The following is a 21,205-nucleotide window of genomic DNA, read 5'->3' as shown; positions in this document are numbered from 1 at the left end:
TCCCACGTGCGCTGAAAAATGTCCAAGCTCTGGTAGAGTCCAATCTGGCACAGGCAAAAAGGAAACAGGCTCATACCTACAACAAAAACAGGCGACATGTCACATATGAAATGAAGGATAGGGTCTGGATGAAAGCCCATCCCGTCTCCAAGGCTTCCAAAAATTACACAGCTAAACTGGCCCCACGATGGATTGGTCCGTACCGCATTGTTGAGCAGGTAGGCCCTGTGAATTACAGGATTGTGCGTGAGGACACCGGAAAGGATCTAAGGGTGGTTAATGTGTGTGATTTGAAGGAGTGTCGCCCAACCTCTATTGAAGTGGAGGCTCAGGAGAGAGAGGCGGTCATGCGCATTTTTCTGGACAGTGACACTAGTGATGAGGATGAATTTATGGGTTTTTTGTGACATTGTATTAAAGGTAAATAACTGTCTAAAGGATGTGTGTAAAACACCTTGGAGGCGGTGTTTATTATATGGGGGAGGGAGTGTGGCAGCTGCCAATTCTCTGGTGCTTGCTGTTGTTTCCCTTTTCCCTGGTGTTTTTTTGGTTGAGTTGCTGAGTGATTAGAGGGTTATTCAGTTCACCTGTTGCGCAGGGTGTGGGGACTGGCTCTTAAATGATAGTTGAGAGCAGCTTGGTGCATTCCCCTCTTGGCCAATCAGGGTGTAACGACGCCCTTTCTGTAGGGCTTAAAAGAGGAGGGAAACTGCACACCCAGTGTCATTCTGATCTCTCCTTCACTCAATGCAACATGTATTATCAGCTTTACCAGAAACTCTGGTCTGTTTTGGGCCCTTTTGGGATTCTGTGATCTTTGTGTTTTGTTTGTTGAGAGTGTTGACTCCTAGTTGGGGAAACAAGTTAAGTGCCAACCAATTGGGTTACCTGCACTGGGACGTTTAGGTACTATTTGTGCAACGATCTGGCTTGCCTTACAATAGCCTAATGCCTGCAGGCTGTATTTTTGTATTCTATTCATTTGTTGATTTTCAATGAAACCCTTTATACCCATTTCTTTTAGTGTATTTTATTTGGGAAAACTTTAAAGGAGGGTAAAAGGAAAAACACAAACCAATATTTCAGTTTCCTTAATTGTTTGTTATTATAGAGGCATTTGTTCATTATTATTATTAAGAAGGAATTTTATTTTATATTATTATGTGGATGGGAACTGTTTTTCAGTCTTCTGACTCAGTACCGCCACAACCTCTTTCTTCAGAGGTCAGACAACCTCCTACATTTTATTAGTCACCCAGACTTTCCCCACCATATCCTAATATTTCATCCTTTCTTATCCAGATATTAAATCTCCACTCTGGGAGATTAACCCTGGATGTCCTGGATGAGAGTTACAGATACAGAGAGGTGAAACTGATCCCCAGGAGAGGTTATCTGATTGAGCTGCGGTCCATCTGTGTGGACCACCATGGCAGGCCTGGCCCAGAGCTTTCCAACCCGAACACACCGTCAGTGTCAAAGGGCAACACTCTTCCACCATACACCCGCTGACCTATGGGTGCGCTTGATGAGCCTCTGTGCCAAGTGGGATCCTGCGTATTGTTACAATGGCAGGTCACTTGGTGATTGAGGTGAGTGAGGTGAAGAGGGTAAGTGGAGCAGGAGTTCACCCTGAAACTATGCAGTCAGGTTACTAACATCTTAGGTCTTGAGCAGGCCGTGTCCCAGGGTGAAGACACTGTTTTCCATTTCAAGGCTGCATTGCAGCTCACACTTCATCTGACACGAAAAATATGCACATTTAGGGGATTCATAGGAGACACATCATGCCATGTCATAATTCCTTGAAAGTCTGCTTGTCACATACTTCTCTTAGTGGTTACAGTAAGGGGCCTATTGTGTTCTGCAGGATACCTTAAAATAGTGTGTTGAAAAGGGAAATGGCTGATGTGTGTTTCACCATAGTGCTGGTATGATGCGTCATTCAGTTGGGAAGGCAAGTGCCTGGTACCAAATCCCACCCTCACTCTCTCCCTGCCCTCGTACGCTGTCATGGCAAAGAATTTATAGCCGCTTCTCCACAAGTGTGCTTGTGTAACTGTGAGGCTTTCATTATCTGATTAACAGCTGTTGTCAAGTGCCTGGTATATTTCAAGTCCAGAATAAGAGTTTTGCAGGCTTTGAAGCTCCAGGTGCATGCGAGACATTGTTTTTGTCTTCTTCAAAAGGTCTTTAAAATGCCACAGTTTGTTATGATGCTTGATAGCCTTTATAATATTCATGGCAAAATGTCCTGAACATAGCATGGATAAACCTTTTAACTCCAAGGAGACTGTACCTGGTACAAACTAGGATTTAGTCTGTTTTATATCATTCTAAATCTAACCTGGCAATGTAGTCCTCACAAGACGTACGTAATCTAACAGCAGACATCGCCCATGTTTTCAGTAGCTTGCGCTGATGTGTAACGGGGTGTTTTATGTTGGTGTATGTGTACAGAATTCAGCGGAAGAGTGCCTGTCATTTTGCTTTCGTCAGGCAGTGTGCTCCTTGAAGTCATGAGTTCCCTGGAGGTTGTGAAACCATTACAGATATTGCTAAAGATAATTCCTATCATCTTACCTTTGCAGGAAAAAGTTATGTTGCATGTTAAATCCCAATTCTCTTACAAGTCTTCTTTGTTGTGACAGAGTCTTATCTGACTCTGCAAAATACTGAACATTTTGTTTTCATGTGTAAATGCTGTAACTCATTTGTAACAAAGTGTTTTCTTTGGTTTCACATGGTTTCACATTTTGATGCACTGGGTTTTAACTCTGTGTTTAAAGGTACATAAACTGGGGAAAAAAATTCGAAAACTTGTGTTTGGTTGATTATTTCTCTGTTGTTACAATGTTAATTGGCATTGTATTTTACATCGTTTGAAAGCCTGTTTATTTAATTTCACAATGATGTCCAAATTGTAAGGATCATGCATTTGTGGGAGGAGCAGCACAGCTGATTATGTGGGTAGCGCCCAAGAAAAATTTGCCAAAATGCTCCGTCAATGGTAAACAGTGTATTCTCCTGTTGGTGTTGACTCTTGTTTTGAGTTGTTTGGCGGATTGGATGATTGAACTCTCTATCAGTAACAAGGAACAAACAAGACATATTGGCCAATTTACACTTTATTCATTTAATACACCATCGGGAGCCTCAGTAGCGGTGGAAGATCCATACGCAGCCACAACAGCCTGGCACCTCCTCCTCATGCTGGTCACCAACCTGGTCACACGTTGCTGTGAGATGGCGTTCCATTCCTCAACCAGGATTCGTTGCAGGACATCATTGTGAAGGTAAATAAACAGGCTTTCCAACGATGTAAAATACAATGCCAATTAGCATTATAACAACAGAGAAATAATCAACCAAACACAAGTTTCCGAACTTTTTTTCCCCAGTTTTATATAGTGTTCAGTGTGTTGGTGCATGATACCACCTATATATTTGTTATAATGAGATCTAGGAAATATATAAGTATAATAAGACAAAAGGCTACTACAGATATTCATGTTTATGTGTGGGTCTGAAATATTTATCTGACTAATATGTCTATACTGACCTTATCCATGTCTGTTTGATTGGAAATAGCACATGCTCTTCCTAAACTGCTGGCAAATTGCCCGCTCAGCCTCCTCAAAGATAAATGACTGTGTGTTAAGAGCTAGTCGAGCCCAGGTGTCTGCTTTCTCCCTGTCAGCCAGCCAAGCGGTGAGTGTCCATGTAAGCCCGTCTCATGGTCATCATCCAACATGGCGGCCTACCTTTCCACCCACTAATTGTCTGGTTCCCACAGTTCTGCCTGCCTTCACAATCTCTGAAAAACCCCCTTGCTCAGGCTCATCTATCAGGCGGTGACCTTGTCAGGGTGCATCGCATGAGTAACTTCCCTGCTTCCCTAGGTGGAGCGAATTGCTTGTTAATTACTTATAAGCTGACCCACCCTCCCCACACAAGTACACACAAATACCAGAAACAAATAAACAAACAAAGCTACGGTTTTAAACAGAGGGGATCCACAATGGTCCAAAGCGTACAAAATCCCACGAGGCCTTTCTGATGGACTTTTATTATCCACTACTGCAGAGAGACATTATAAATCTATCACATACTCCTTGGTTTTTAATTCAGCTTTGATATTTTAATATGCATGGTTATTATCCAACAGTTGAAAAAGTTATTTCACAGTACAGGGCTCTGTTAATTACTTGTGCTACATTATCTTATCTCACTTTTCATATACATTTAGATTTGAGCCAATAATTGATACTAGCAAAGTCATGCTGAGAACAGTATCCGCTCTCTGCTATGCACTTACTGTACCATTGTCCCATTGCCATTTTCCCCTCTTTCCTCTATATTTTTCACTACCAAAAGAATAAACCTGCAGCAGAAACAATTCGTCGATTAATCGATTAGTCAAGCAACAGAAAAATGATTAGCAACTATTTTAATAATCAATTAATTGTTGAGAAAATGAGCAAAATCATTGCAAAATTTTGAACAATTGAAAAAAATTGTGAGGATTTGCTGCTTTTCCTTGTCATGTGTGATAATGAATTAAATATATTCTGCTGGGTGGACAAAATGGGCATTTTTCACTACTTTCTGACATCATGTGGTTCTCAACCTTCTCACATTAGATCATGGACTCCCATTTGATAAGATTTTGGTTGTTAGATATGATTAAGACCAGAACTCTATAGTTGTCAACGACGGTTGAGGAGAAAATCATGGAGAAAGGAGGCCTATGATCAGAATAGTCACTCTCATGACTCTTACTCTGTAGTGAAATCTCACACATCACCAGAAAAAGAAGGTTGGTATACGTGAACTGCTGCTGTTATCGTGCCATATCACTTAATGACCAGCTTCATATCACACCAAAAGACCGCAGCAATCAATCAGAGCGGGTTTGCATTTGTGTTGTTGAGCTATCTGAGGTCGTTAATCCCCCCCTATGTGGAATGTGTGTGCTCTGTTTCAACCTAAAAAAAAAAAAGCTACAGTCTTCCAGGAATTCTGACGTTCCTGTCTGGAGGGATCGAGTCACTGCAGAGGAACTGGGGCTCCGTTAATGATGGAGTGGTCTCTTGTCATCAGAGTGTGTTTATATTACACACACTCACAGGCTATAGGAGGAGCAATACGACTTTAAAAGGCACAGTCAAACAAAGAATGAAGTTGGTTTCAATTGCACAATATTTGGCTTGAAGCCACACATGCCAGATCTCAAATACTAATTAGAGGCATGTTAAACTGGGTGACCCTGTCTTTGAGATACTATTTAGACTGTTTCATTAGTGATGATAAATATGATGCTGAAGACAGAGAACAGGCAACTGTTAAAACTTTCTCTGTAATGAAAAAGATAGATTTCTTTCTCCCAAAAGATGTGTTTGAAAATAATTATTTTTAAATGATAACTAGCCTTTAAGTAAATTATTTTCAACAAAGCATTTCAATACAAAAGCTAAACATACATGTCTTCCTGGGATTGAGAAAGTTGCAGCAAAGCGGTATTTCCCTATCGTCACATTCTTTGCTCATTGTGGTCATTTTTTTTTTTAATTTTCCCATCGCTGTGTACATATCTCAGTCATCCCGTAAACCTTTGCTCATCTTGTCTCAGAATGAGGCTCATGGGTATGACAACAGACAGTAACCGCTAGAGAGATATGTGAGATGTTTTCTGATGACTGCTTACGCCCCGGCCACAGCTGCTAGGGTGTGACAGCACGGAAGAGGCTGTGGTTTACTGTAAAGGACTGATAACGGCTGGCCTTGATCCTGATACACACACACCTGCTGGGAAGAGACATAGGTGGTTCAGCAAAATATAACAACACACTTTCAACATCACTGACATGTGCAATGTGTTTCGTTAATAAATTGTATAGAATTATATTGATATATAGGCTAAACCGTCCACTATTGAATTCACAGCTAAGTCCACGAGTGGAATCATTGCTTTATAATGTAATTTATGCAGCTTTGTGCAGATTTTCAAAAGATAGACTATTATCATGTTTATTTTCGATTTGGAAAAGGTCAACATCGCCCTTATTTTTAAAAAAGTAATCACTAATAGACAAATATCCAAGTAACAGAATAGCTAACAGAAGTATTGATGGAAACACAAAATGTAAAATGTCCAACAATTCTTCTCAGTCAACATGATTAGATACTTAATGCTTTATATTTTTCTTATTGTCAATAAACCCTATTAAAAAAACAAAATCCGACATTCAATTTATTGCACCCAAAAGTATCGTCTGTGTAGCCAAAACCGGATATACTGTAGCTTATTCCTCTGTGCCACAGAGCTGCATTGTTGTCCAAAAACTATTAACTACACATCAGTGAGCCACATCCTTCATTACAATAAAGATGGTTTGTTTTGAGTCAGTCCCACTTACACCATCCTGCTGCCGTTAATACTCATTAGCGCACCAAATGTGTCTTAATCCGCAGCTGAAATAGTCCCAGACAAATACACTGTTTACTTCTATTTGAGTAATATTTGCTAAAAGCTACAGTGCCCAGCTGTTTTAGCAAATTATTTACCTTTTTTAAAAATTGGGATAGGATTTATTGACAATATCAAAGATTTCGGATCTCGCCAGCCTTTTCCTTTAAGTATGCAGTAGTTCTTTAGTTTAACCTGAGTCTTTATATTCCTATGTTTAAAGTATTTCCTCCTGCATTTGATCATCAGGAGCATCCAGCTTTGTATGTAAATGAATAGGCAGGAGAAGGGGGGATCTGAGGGCAAAGGTGATCATCAACATCAACTAGAGAACGGGGTGTGTGAAAAATCACTGGACCAGTGTTGTGTCTGACACATGAACCATAGAAATGCCCGCTCTCCCCCAGATCCTTCTTCTCCGTTTCTTATCTCCAGTCTGATATGCAACACTTTGAAGACGATACGGGAGAGAATTAAAAACTGACGATTGTTGTTTTTCATGTGGGTCATAGGGAAGAGGAACAATATGCTTGTTGTTTAAAGCCGACATTTTCTTCAAGAGAAATTCATTTTAGGAAAAGGAATGTTTCCAAATGTACTGCATATCCTTAAAGCAATGAGTGATGATGGCCAGTGTGTTCACATGTTGTTATCTCAAAGAGCAGAAGCCTGGTTGTCACAAACGTCCAAATATCCCTCTGAGAAAGTAGTGAGGGAAGACAGAGGAATAATTGTTCTGCCTGACTTTTGTTTTTAATAGTAACCATTTCCTAAAGGCCACAGGCAGATAGGAGGGAAATGATGAAACATTACAACACACTGCTGTTAGCTTTGTTATCAGTTTGTTTCCATGCCCACACGGACAAGTGAAGGACTGGGCCTTTTCTTTTATGCCACTATCAGCATATCAAAATAACACCTGCTGCTCTTTGGCAGTCCTCTCCTGCATCACATCACAGCCAGTTTAATACAGATTATTAATATTTAAAAACGTAAATCACCAGTGCTCTTGATTTAAAAAGAAGCAGCTTGACAAACTGTCTAACTTCAGATGCAGTAGCATGAGTACAGATGTTTATTAAAATGAAAATTTCTTTTTCACGTGCTCTGCCAGGTCACATATCTGCGTAGTTTATCATCCGCCTCTCTGGCTGAAACAAACCCTTCTCATATTCCCTTTTACTCATCACGCTGTAGAAAGTTTGCGTCTTGTTTTATTTCTTGTTAAGGGTCAGAGGCAGTATTGACCATTTCCCTTCCTGTGCTCAGTGATGTTGTTTTAAACCCTGAGTAAACCACAGATTGATCTCTAGAATGGGTGTATTTGGGGACTGCCATCCGTCATAGGGGCTGAAAGGGTTGTTTTCTCCTGGCCCCCGTCACCTTTGATGAATCCCCGCTGAAGACTCCGCTGGGGAAGGCACGGCCAGCATTTGCCTTGGCTCACAGGCACTGCATTTTCTTTCACTCTCTATAGAGATACTTTTAATTGTGCCACAACCTTTTGTACATGCAGCACATTACTTTAGTGTGTTTGTTTGTAGTGGGTGGACCACAGGAGGTTTTTCCAAATTGTTTTGGGAGAAATTAATTTTCTTTGCTGCTATTTTGAAGTCAGCTACGTGGACATCCTCTGAATGTGTTCCTCAGGGATATATGGGTCTGCCTTTGCACTCGTTTATTTCCCAGAATAGAGTAAGTCAGAGAGCACTTTATCTTCTCCACCACCCAGATGAATCTGTGTTTAGCTTTTAGGAGCATTTGGAAGGTTATGACCCTTGTAATCAGATATGCTCGGACTGTAAGATTGTCAAAATCTGGGGAATAGATGGTGTTTTATTGTAGTTAAGCTGCCAGTATGCCTCTTCTTTTAGGCCCATGTGTTGTGTGGGGTATGTCTTTGGCCTAATGTCAAGCTGCTGTCGCTGCTGGTCAAGAATATTAGGTTAGGTTAGGTTATCTTTATTGTCCCATGAGGGGAAATTTGTTTTGCAGCCAGGGTTCACATAAAAACAGAATACAAAAAGACAACATCAATGACACATCAACAAAATAAAATACAGAGCTAGTGCAGGGAATGGAAATTTGTACCCAAGTACACATAAACAATCATGCAAATACGCAAACATGCAAGTGTGCAATAGTGCAAGGGAAATGCAAAAAGTGCAGCCAGAGTGCTATATGCTATTGAGCATATTAATAGACTAATAGACTATTGATTTTGAACCAACATCCTGAATGTTCAATATCCAATAATCAATACCCTTCACAACTGCAGCATCTGTAGGTCTGCAGCAAAAACTCCATCCACTGAACTTCACACAGGACAGTCACCAAGAGAGCATTCAGTAACATTGTGCAACATGTAATGCCACCTCAGCAGTTTGCGGACTGATTTCATCACTCTCACAGTGACTTTAGACTTCTCTTTCTTCTTTTGTATACTTTTTTTCTTCTCTTTGCAAATTTCTAGTGTACCTTCCCCCCAACCACCACTTATTTTAAGTTGAATTAGGGGTCAGCGACTTTCACTGGAATCCTAGACTAATATTCCAGATGGTGTTGACAGGAACCGGCTGACACTATTCATCTCACAGCATCGTCTCTGGTCTTCTATCTCAAATTTAAAGTGGATTTTTAATGCCATCCCGAAAACGGGTATGATATCGAATGAAGTCACTTTGTAAAACTAATTAACTCGTGGCTAATTTATCATTATCCATCATGTTGTGGTCCAAAGGGTAAAGGTGTCCAATGGGTCGTTAGGTCAGGGGTAAAGAAAGTAGTTTGAATTGACAGACAGCTTGAGGCTTACTTTTGCTTTTTCCGTCATAAAAGAGGTTTCTTGCTGATTTTCAATAAGTAATGTCCAGCAAATGCAGATTGAATACATATAACCTGATAAACATGATGAACACGTCCAACTGTTCAGTATTTCAAGATCTCCAATATGATATTATTATCTATCATATCATAATCTGCATTAATCCAATATGTAATCACTTTTTAAATCGTATTATATTGGCTTTTACAGTAACACTAACAGTGAAATGAGTTTCAGGAGTCCTGTCGTCTCATCACAGGTCAACTATAGGTTACTGAATGTACTGTAGCACAGTATATTTTTAAAAAGCAACTTTATCACCGTTTCAAGCTTTCAAGGGAAGGAGGAACCCCACTGCTGATCTGACAAATATTATAATGTTAAAAGATCCACAGCAGCTGTCTTAAATTTATAGCATATTCCAACTTACTGCATTCCTGTGTAGTTCCACATTGAGTTAAGCTCGAGTCAAAACCTCTATCTCTTAAGCGCTCACACACACACACACACACACGCACACTCTCCCCCGCTCCTCGACTAATAAATAATTATCCTTTTGTGTGATGTGGCTTTGCTCCAAGGCTGTGCAGTTTATGCAAGTTGCTTTTAGCAAAACAGTCCCAAAATGGGAAAATTCAGAGCACCTTTTCTGCAAGTTTTACCATTTTTACATTTTATAGATAACTTTCTTTTTTTTTTAGCTTTTTTTATGCCTTTTATTAATAGTGACAGATATAGTAATGAAAGGGGGAGGTGAGAAAGAGGGGATGACATGCAGCAAAGGGTCACAGGTCAGATTCGAACGCCTGGCCGCTGCAGTAAGGACTCAGCCTTGGTACATGGGGCACCCGCTCTACCAGGTGAGCTACAGCGGCACCCCCCATTTTCACATTTTGAGAAATGATAAATTAATCTTTATACTCATTAATTGTGACTCAATATATTTTTTTTAAACATGTCATTGCATCTGATATATTGAATAAAAAAACTCTCCCCAAACTTTGGATATTTAAACACGTACACCAGAATTAACACATTAGTGAAAACTGACTCTGACGTTTGTCTCGTCTCTTTCGTTTGTATAGTTGCCTCATCCATTTGGTAACTTATTTTGAAAGTGCGGTATGTTTCATAAAAACAGATGAGTCAGAAGAATCAGAAATGATGATGAATGTCTGAGAGGGGTCAATAATAAAACATTTCAGTCTAGCTGTTTTTTAAATTACTTTTTTTTAAATACATTTTGTTAGCTTTAAATATGTGTAATTTAACAGATATGCAGGATTTTCTGACGCACATTAAAAATGGAATATTAAAATTTTTATAACTCTGAGCCATAAAAACAATTAATTAAAGTTTTAATGTGTGCAAACATGGACATGGACATCATGTGGACTTTTACCAATTCTCTTTTACTTATAAAAATGTGATGGGATAGCACATCAATACTAGCATTTCACTTGTTTTATTGGCTCACATTTGATGATGTGATGTGAGCCAATTAAACAAGTGAAGTATTTTATCCTCCTTGATTTTGAAATCTGGGATTTGCTACCCCTATCACATATTTATGCTTATTGGACTTTGGGTCTAGCACTCAACCGTGAATCCCATTGTTGAACGCAACCTCCTTTAAAACATGCTCTTTTACTTACTAACTAATTGTCATGTAGCTGTTTCATGCTTTAAGTCCATCAGCACACTCCTTCAGAGGAATTAACGACACCTATCTCCTCCTTGCACACACTTATTCATACGCGCTAACACAAACATTCAATATGAGCAACACTTGAACTTGAACAAAGAGTGAAGAGCAACACCCGCTCATGCAAATGTGCAGTTAGTCAGAATCTACTCAGAAGTGCAGTCTGTGCTGTCCGGGGGCAAGGCGAGGGAGTCATCTTCTCCTCAGCCTCCCTCGCTCCTCCCCCCTGTTCAGTGAGTTATGCACTATTTGAGCCTTCAGGAGAGTAAGGAAAGTCAGACATTATAGAGACTGTTACCCTAGCAGACTCCCACTCCACAGATACCCAGGGAACTGGAGATTCGGCGTGCACATTTGGCCACTAAGTCATTTATATCCACTCTTCGGTTCATGACTTGTGGCAGGAAAGATGGCTCCTATAGTGTGTTGTTTGTTTCTGCAGAAGAGTTTGTGTATTGCTTCTTCAGGTAGCTGTTTTTAGGTAGTTAAACTTTACACTTTATTATTGTGTGACCTTTTTAACCTCCCAGCTGTGTCTTCTACTGGACTTACCATCGTTCCTTCTTTGGACTGTCTCGACCCGCCTTCACCAATGCTGACTGAACCGTGTGGAGCCATGTCGATGGGGTCAGACGTACGAGATCTGACCCTCTTACCTCCAGTGCCTCCTGTGCCATCCTTACCAGGCGCTGGTAGTGGTGGCTGTGGGATGTCTGTCGGTGGTGGCCAGTGGACCCAGCTGCTGGACCTCCACCCCGGCTCTCCCTACAGCTCCCTGCCCTCCCACCACTCCCTCATCAAGCAAGAACCAGGCTGGGGGACCACTGAGCCAATAGAGGACCCTCACTGTGGACTCGGGGCCTTCACAGTGCACTTCTCGGGCCAGTTCACAGGCTCGGGTTGTCGAGTTGGGGCCTTCGGAGAGCCAGCTCCAAGTCAACCAAGGATGTTTCCCAATGGAACCTACCTGCCCGGCTGTATGGACAGTCCTCCTGCACCCAGGAACCAGGGTAAGCATGATCATTACCGGTCTGGCTTCTCTCATCAGCTAAATGTTTGAAACTGTTGTTTTCACATCTAATCAACACAATCCAGATTTGATTATGTGTTTCTACATTTCCTGCTGCGTGTGTTCATGATGTAACTCCATGTTTAGGAGTTGTCAGTGTTGTGTCTGAGCAGGATGTTATGTGCTGTACTGGGTCGTTCTGTCCCATGTCAGGAATGAGCTTGACAGCTCTCTGGTAGTGCTCTGGTAGACATCAATAACAGTTTCTTTACACTGGCTCTTTTCAACGGAAATGAATGTTTGATTTTCAGTCACCAGTAGAGTCACAACAACCGTTAAGGCATCAGTATAAATGTATTCATAAGGTTTCACCATGCAGATCTTATTACCGCATTACTTATTTTTTTTCCCATTTGTCAAATGCAACACTCATAGTCATAAACTTTCAAATGGTAACTCTAATGCATCCTTCTAAAGTTCAGGTACTTTCAAGTATTTTATGATGCTGAAGCCGCACTCCTTTGCAGTTTTAAATATCATGCCCATCGTTGTCTACAACTAACAACACATTTGTGACAGTTTTAAGGTAATAGTTGAGCTTGTCTAACAGCAGCAATAATATAAAAATATCATTAGCACTGGGACAAAGCAACCCATGGCAATCCAGTATCGCGTACATACCAATCAAGTTGATTTTTTAATTTTTTTTAAAGAGCATATATGAAAAAAAAATATATATATAATCTGTTGAGCTGCCACAGTGAATGTTGCATTAGTCATACAAGCTGTAACTCATCCAGTGAATTTAAATGAGCCAAGGACAGGAGGACAAGATACTGAATGCGCTCATCAGCTGATTGTAAATAAATGATGAAGTGTTGCATTGTAGAGTTTTGATTTTATTGGCATGGACAATGAAGTGTTATTTCATATTACATGGATACTTTTTTTTTTTTTACTTTACCCTTACTGACTGTGTTTTCTTTAAAAAAAAAAAAAAAAAAACATGGTCATAATTATTTTGCTGGTCAAAACAACTTCCTCTGCCATAAAAATAAAAAAGAATAAAAAAAGAATAATAAAAAAAAAGAATTAAATGGAAAAATCCTGAAGTGATTAACTGTGAATAATATACTTGATTTACTCTGAACAATACTTCCTGAATTTTTTTAATCCTCAGTAGATCTGCACCAAACAGATCAGAGGTTAAAAGTTATTTATCTGGAATCAAACTTCGTTTCTGTTTCCTGTCTCTACTTTTACTGTAAACAGCGATTGTGAATGTGTCTATTGGGGCTCACTACTCAGAGGTCAGGTTTAAAGCTGTATGTGTCTGCTGATGTGACTTTCACAGTCAATATGCTGTGAGTCTTGTTTACTCAGTGGAATGTAATTTTTGATGAAGTGATTAAATACTCAGCATAGTGCTCTGCAGGCTGCAGGGATTTAAGTAACAGTTTGTGAGTCATTTTTCTCAGAAAGCTTTCAACATCCCTCTTGGGCCTGACTCAGGATGCAGCAGCCTGTCTACGCTGCGTGTTCAAATAAATGTTGCACACACTTTGCATGTATGATCATTTTCACATAGCTTCCTCAAATGCAACGTTCTTCTTTAACTTTCTATCTATGACACACAAATAACTGCTAAAAGAGGCATAACAGTACCGTCTTTTGCAGTCTTAGTTGTAATTAATCAATTGATTTAGCATACAGGCAATTCATTACTTCTCAACCTTCGACTGGGCATATTCTACAGTAGCTCATCTCAGTCCGTCTGTGGTGTGTTTGCCAAATTTCTTTTTCCACCTGCCATAAATATTGCAACCACAAGGCCAAAGATGGATGGGGCGGGGGAAAAAGAATATGTTACAAGGAAAGAGGATTTAGTAGTTTGATGAATGTCTCTCTGTGGTAACCCTGCCAGGGACTAAGAGCTACTACCACAGATAACTGACCAGATACTGGAGACTTTGCGAACTTCATTTGCAAGATGGTAATCTAATGACTGGACCAGATCATTTTAACTTTCCATTGCTCCTCTTGTTGTTTTCTCTCTTTAGGTTATGGAGCAGTGGGTCTTGACAGCAACCCCAGTTATGGTCACACTCCGTCTCACCACACCCCTCAACTCTCCAGCCTGTCCTTCAAACACGAGGACACTCTGTCACCACCAAACAACATAGGTAACCGTCTGCGTCCTGACACATTCTCACTAAATTGACTCGCAGACTGGAAGACTGTCATGTCACAGCAAGGTTATATAAGTAACCCATCATTTTTCATATCACAACAGAAACGCTATTATCCATTTTTCCTTCATCTCTTTCCGTCTCTGTCTGCACACACATTCATATAGGCAGGCATACATAAACACAGCCTCCCTCTCGCTCTTTAAGCACACGTATGGTTAATGACTCTGGAAATGATAACTTGAGGAAACAGCTTTATGCGACTCTGCTGGAATGTCAAAAACTGTCTGGGGACCAATATACTATATGAGCCTGAAAAGAACCACTGTTTCTGATTGACCTGCTCGCTCTTTGAAAAGAAAAGCTGTGCAGACATGCATGAACAAAGTGTGCATATGTCTTTATGTTCATTTTAAACGTATACTTACATATTTTATTTTCTATTTAACCAGAGTCCCTTTAGATTAAAATCTCTTTCTTTAAGGACACCTGGCCAAGATAGCACACAATTACAATGTTACAAAAATTATAAAATAAAGCATGTCAAAAATAGACAAGGGAGAATTAAAAATAGAGCATGTTACAAACAGACAAGACACAACAGATACACATAACAAAAGATCCAGTTTATGAATAGCAATTTCACTCTTCAGTTACACAGTTTTTTTTATCAGAGCTTTGAACTCTGATAAATATACATATATTGAAATATATACAGTCAAATACAAATATTTTTATACAGGATCATTCTTCAGGATAATTTTTTCCCCGTAATAATTTATTGGGAGTAACAACAGGTGTACAGAAACATACAAATAGAGCACAAATGTAAATGATTGTCCCTCCATATTTTGGTATTTTTCCACCAAAGCACAAAAAAACAAAGTTAAATTAAATTTAAAAAAGAAAAGGAAAATAAATTAAAATAAAATAAATAATAAAAAAGAAAGTACACATCGACAGTAATATAAATTATAGGATAAATCCCAAACTAAAGATAAAATAGGCCGATAAACTTTAACATGTACAAATTCGTCATACAATTAAGCTGATGGGGAGAAATACATTTCATATGCCATAAGTCTATTAGTCTGGCCAAAGGTTATTAACCAATCGCTAGGAAATGTATCATAAACCATTTTATTGGTTGATTAATTGTAATTTTTTAAACCAAAAATGTGAAGCTTTGCCCGTCTCCTTTGTCTTCTGTGATGATTAAATGAGTACTTTGTGTTTTGGAGTGTAGGTTGGACAAAACAAGCCATTCAAATATGTCAGCTCCTTGGGAAAAACATTTTATAGACAAAACAATTAATCAGTTATGGAGAAAATATGTAACTTTTGTATTTGTATTTTCAGTTGACCAGCAGTACCCGGCTCCTCCTCCCATGTTTGGTTGCCACAATCCTTCAGAGTCCTGTCCGAGCAGCCAAGCTCTGCTGCTCAGAAACTACAACAGGTACAATCATTTGCCCTGCATTGTTGCTTTATTTGACTCCTGCTACCTCTAGGTACAATTGCACTCTCCCCAAACACTTTCAGACTCCTCGCTCATCTATTAATGTCAGATTCTTTCCACCAACGCCACATGCAGCTCGCTCACTTGCTGGTAATTTTTAGAAGTGTGAACTCTCTCTGATCCTGTGTAAAGCCCTGCGTCTGCCTCGGCACTGTCTGGATCCTGCATCCCAATTTGTTCTGAGGTCAAGTGCTGCCCACTGGTGCTCAGCAGGCCAAAACAAACACTGAGTGATCTACTGCTGATGTGTCTTAGTACACCCTGTGGAAAAATGAAGGGAAAAGTAAAAGAGACAAGTTCAGTGAGAGTGGGGGTTGTGAGGCTGGGAATCTGCTCATTTTAACCTCTGAATGTGTTTTCATTTTGATGCAAAACATCTCAAAAGGGTAAATTAGGATGAAATTCTTTGAATGCCGCCCTGCGATGTTGTTGGAGAAAAGGAACATGTTCAACCCAAATACTGGAACAGAAGTTGATAAGAGGAAGGAAGACTTTGCTGTTTGTTAGAACTTATGGCATGAACTGGAAACCCTCAAACAAACAGAGACATGCACACGCACTGGCTCTCTCACACACACACCGTGACTATAATGTCAGATATCAGTGAGTCTTTCCACAGTTGGACATAGCTCAGAGCTGATTAGCGAGCCATCACCATCCTTCCCTCAAGGACTTCTCAAGGAATGCCGTCCAGAATTCCCCCGAAATTTTAATGATACTGAGGACAGAGTGATGTCATGCACTGGTCCGTGGTGTACTAGGCACGGAGGCACTCACCCCCGCAGAGTGCACAACCGCATCTCCAAGAGTGTGTGTTTCTGTCAAATGTGTGTGTGCAGTAGTGTGATCTGCCAAGGTAAAGAATGGCTCAGAGCCCGTGTTTTTTAATGAAGCCAGTGAGGAGAGTGGTGGGTGGACAGGATGTGTTAATAAGAGAGCAATTTGGAGTTCCCCTCCGAATGAAACGTCTCCATTTATCCATACAAGGGAAGGGAAATGACAGGAAGAATGAGCAGTAACATAAATATTGTCAGTGTTTTCTAATTTCAGGATTTCCCTAGAATTAACTAATTAATAAAGAAAGAAAAATAAAACAAGAACCCCTTCATCTTTCATAACCTTAGAGCTAACCTTGTTCCATAACCTTTTGATTTGTATAACATATTTTGTTGCCTTAAAATTTCACAAACCAAATAATCTACAAATTTAATAATCTAGTTGTTGTTGTTTACCATAAATGTATAATGTTAATGACTGTGCTGTATGTTTCACTCAGTGATAACCTGTACCAAATGGCGTCTCAGCTGGATTGTGTAACATGGAACCAAATGAACAACCTTGCGTCTTCCATTAAGAGGTGAGCCCTTATTTATTTATCTATTTATTCTTTTTTTAATAACACGCTGTATTCTTCAGTTCTGGCCAGTGTTTGAGGAGGAGGAAGAGGAGGATTTGACTACTGCCTATAGGGAAATAATGAAGTAGAGAAGAGTGTATTCACATGTGTTTGTGTGCAGTCTTGTGCTTCTATTGTTTGTTTTAAAGACTAGTTTGAGTTTTTCTTTCTTTTCTAAATCTTTTTATTAAAATGTTCAGCAAAAATGCCCAATGTTGCACAAATATATTCCAAACTGATACAGAACATACACCAATGTATATCATATAAAAATAACAACAATGACAATGATAACTAATAAAGTAAGGCAGCCCTACCGCCCATAACCCCTTGATTATCAAGACACAATGAAATAAATATATAAATATAAACAGATGATGTCAACGGTAGAGTTGGATTGCATTTCATTCTATGTTGTTTTAATTTGGACTTTTTGAGGACACTTTTTTTTTAGAGTGGAGCAGAGAAAGACTTTTGTGGATTTTTTCTCAAATATATGAAATTCTGTGGTTTTACCCTGATTTTACTATTAATTTGGACGGGATGAACACAATCTGACATGTATGTACCTGTTCTACCAACTATATCTAACTGCCTGACAAATCTATCAAATTAGTGGTTTAGTGGCTAAAACGGTCAGTGTTGCACTCAAACTTTTCAGTGTTTTAATTAATGTATTTAATTTTGCTCCTGCCCTGCAGTGGCCATGCACCCAGCTATGACAGCGAGCCCATAGTGCCGCCTCCACCCATGCTCGTCAGTGCCCAGTACCACATACACACACACGGCGTCTTCAGAGGACTACAGGTCAGTCAGAGCTCACACATACATGCATTACATACACAGACATACAGTAAATAAATAGTGAACTTCTCTATTACAAAGCCCTCTGACTTCTCCCTCTTATTAAAGGATGTTCGACGCGTAGCTGGTATTGCTCCACCAGCTGTGAGGTCATCATCAGAGGCCAACGAAAAGCGGCCATTTGTGTGTGCTTATCCCGGCTGCAGCAAGAGATACTTTAAACTGTCACATCTGCAGATGCACGGCCGCAAACACACAGGTGAGGGGATTTAACTTATACCACTTTTTCATACAAGACTGTTAAAGTTAAGTTTGAAAAAGATAAACTAGTGGTGGTGTATTTTAAGGGAGAAACGTGTTTTTATGCTCAGGTTTGAATGTGTGCAGCTGTGGTTGATATGGGTGGTTTATTTTGCAGGAGAGAAGCCTTACCAGTGTGATTTCACAGACTGCGGCCGCAGATTCTCTCGCTCAGACCAGTTAAAGAGGCACCAGCGCAGACACACAGGTACATTGGTGTCAAACTACTGCATGAGTTCTCTCCAGGGACGTAACTACCAATGAGGAGGTCATGACCTCAGGGTTTTTTTTTTCTGGGAATTTGAAAGTTTTAGAAACATGGGGGGAGTTTACATTCCACAAAATAAAAAATAAATACAACACAAGGTTGGTATTTTATAGGCAAATTCAAGTGTTTTCATACATAGTATGTTTAAATTTGACTACTTTTAGCCCAATAAATAAATAAATACTTCAAGGATTTAGTGTTTTCCCACGAGAGTTGTATTGGAGAAGGCCATGAAGTTAAACACTGGAATAGTCACATTAAACAAACACATGGCATTATCAAACTGATAACCTTAAAGGATAACTGAAGACACACTTGACAAGCACAAAGGACCACAGGTCTGGTTGGCAGCAGAGCAAAACAGAGTAATGATGCCTGCTCCTAGTTATAAGAGCACTGATTCAGGGCAGATTGAGCTCACCTGTGTCTAGTTGACTCCAGACAGCACAGGTGGGCCTGTGGCTCCTCCCAGAGCACATCAGGGCCACGGCAGACATAGAAGACTTTCAACACAGACAGTTAACTAAATGAATAAAATATGACAAATTCAAATAATGGAAATAATTTAATGATTTCATTTTTTAATATCTGATCAAAATTTTGGGAGAGGGTTGTTGGAATTATGTGTTTATTGTCATAAAACAGCAGTAATACTAACTAGTTCAAATTACAGCTTGACATGCTATATGTTGCTGTTCCCATAAATCTGGGCTTCAGAACAAAGTGCCTGTTTCAATACTGCATAAAAGGTCAAATTTATATCTATGTGTGAATTCTAAATGATTTTAATTTAAAAAGTGTTTTTTAAACACAAAAAGGTGTAAAAAGAAAAGACAGTAAAATCTCCTTGAACTGTTTTAATTTGTAATTTGTTTCCACCTCCACAATGATTGATCTAATTTCTAACCTTTTGACCCTCACCCCCACCCTCTTCTCATTTCTGTCTCTGCCACCACAACAACCGTTTGCACCTCCTGCAGGAGTGAAGCCCTTTCAGTGTGAGACGTGTCAGAGAAAGTTTTCACGGTCAGATCATCTTAAGACGCACACTCGGACTCATACAGGTAAAACAAGTGCGTATACCTTTATTTTCTACCTCCCCATTCTTCTCCCAGTGACATTTTTTGTTGTTGGCCCCCTCTGACTTTGAATTGAATTCACTCTAAAGCAATGATATCTCTTGTTTTTTCCTTGTTCGTCCCCTCCTCGTCAGGTGAGAAGCCCTTTACCTGCCGCTGGTCCAACTGTCAGAAGAAGTTTGCCCGCTCTGACGAGCTGGTGCGCCACCACAGCATGCACCAGAGGAACCTGACCAAGCTGCAGCCTGCCATCTGAGCAGCAGAGAGGAGGAGGACGAAGAGGAAGGTGACAATATGTTGTGCCAACTAGTGGAGGAAGACGCTGGAGCCTGGTCAGCGGTTATGGTGCCTTGCCAGACTCTGTGAGGTGGTGAGCACAGCTGATGCCTCCCTCTGCCAGCCGACGACAAGAGACTCTGATGATCCTCGAGATCTTCACCTCAACTAGCACATAAAAACTGAGAGGGAACGATACCACAGTAATCCTGAGCCAAGAAGAAGATGTTTTTCATGTGAGATGAGGAAAAATGTTGATACACTATTTTGGATATTTTAGTACACTTGCACTGGCTTCTTTTTTTATTGTTAAAATTATGTCACTTTGAAAATGTGCTGGACAATGTAAACTGGATTTTAGGAAATGGATTTTTTTGTCCATTAAGTTGTGCATTGGGGAATGTGAACATCTTTATATTCTTACAGTATATACTCTCCAAATTGCTTTGTATATATGTGGTGTATTTGCTTACCTTTATAGGCATTCCTTTTGTATTTTCTATATTTTTTTTTAAGTTTATAAAATGTTGATTCACATTGTTGTCAAGGACTGTGTGTGTGAGAGAGAGAAAGAGAAAAGGTGTTGGTGTTGTCAGGTTAAGAGGCCACCTATGAGTGGTGGTGGTGGGATGAGGGGGGTGACAGACAGTAAAACAGCACCCCACTGCGACTCTGACAGGGTGCAGGTCTCACCCCCCTAAATCTCCGACACACATCTTCATAACTAGGAACATCTGGAGCCCGATAAATCTCATTAGAAAAGACACATACCTCCGTGTCAGCTGGCTGTACTTCACTGACTGGCCCCTTCTGCATAGACTGGGCCTCAACACACGCGCACGCGCACGCGCACACACACACACACACACACACACACACACACACACACACACACGCGCGCGCTTAAGTCCCTATTGTAAATAACAGCCTCCAGTTTAGAGAAGCATTTTACACTGCTAACCCACATGATGGCAGTATCAGCCCTCTCAGTCCAGCTGATGGGACTTGAGCTGTGAGTGCCGGAGTGTGTGACCGAACTCATAATACTGCTTATATACTTTTACACTTCAGACTTCATATAGTACATGTCCACTGTTGCCCTGAGTGTCCACAATAAATATGTTAAAATCAAAGAAAGTGAGAAACAGGAAGGCACGTTCAGAGCCCATCAAATATACATGATGTGGATGGAGTTGTGTGTCAGGTCTATAAGAGATGAGATGATTCAGCTACAGCAGGTGTGTTAATAAAATATGACTCGATGTGGGAAGAATAGAGCAGCTGCGTGGCTCTGTGGGCTAATGATGTCGCGTACCTGGAAAAGCAATGTAAACACGCACATGGTATATTTAGCTGTTGGCCACATG

General features: G+C 40.1%; 1 protein-coding gene across 2 annotated transcripts; it reads left to right on the top strand.

Annotated features, from left to right (window-relative positions):
* Nucleotides 1-11,096: 11,096 nt before the first annotated feature.
* wt1b (WT1 transcription factor b) lies at nt 11,097-20,608 on the top strand. 2 transcript variants are annotated; one of them, XM_037758703.1, is made up of 9 exons: nt 11,097-12,008; nt 14,068-14,190; nt 15,556-15,655; nt 16,992-17,072; nt 17,810-17,918; nt 18,024-18,174; nt 18,334-18,423; nt 19,464-19,547; nt 19,697-20,608. In XM_037758703.1, the coding sequence occupies exons 1-9, from the start codon at nt 11,591-11,593 to the stop codon at nt 19,816-19,818; spliced, it is 1,278 nt and encodes a 425-aa protein (XP_037614631.1). In that variant the 5' UTR covers nt 11,097-11,590; the 3' UTR covers nt 19,819-20,608. The 2 variants fall into 2 exon arrangements, with proteins under 2 accessions (XP_037614631.1, XP_037614624.1); XM_037758696.1 differs by having other exon boundaries at nt 11,104-12,008; nt 19,464-19,556.
* The last annotated feature ends 597 nt before the right edge of the window (nt 20,609-21,205 follow it).

The sequence above is a fragment of the Sebastes umbrosus genome, chromosome 2, assembly GCF_015220745.1.
Source record: "Sebastes umbrosus isolate fSebUmb1 chromosome 2, fSebUmb1.pri, whole genome shotgun sequence".
NCBI classification, from domain to species: Eukaryota; Metazoa; Chordata; class Actinopteri; order Perciformes; family Sebastidae; genus Sebastes; species Sebastes umbrosus.
Note: the sequence above shows the minus strand (reverse complement) of the source record. Positions and strands in the feature narration are given on the sequence as shown.

What these genes read in the sequence shown, in the direction of transcription:
- wt1b (XM_037758696.1), top strand. Translation starts at nt 11,591, where the DNA reads ATGCTGACTGAACCGTGTGGAGCCATGTCGATGGGGTCAGACGTACGA. An exon ending in GTCACCACCAAACAACATAG is followed by an intron (nt 14,191 to 15,555) that starts GTAACCGTCTGC and finishes TTGTATTTTCAG; the next exon opens with TTGACCAGCAGTACCCGGCT. An exon ending in GCACCAGCGCAGACACACAG is followed by an intron (nt 18,424 to 19,463) that starts GTACATTGGTGT and finishes CACCTCCTGCAG; the next exon opens with GAGTGAAGCCCTTTCAGTGT.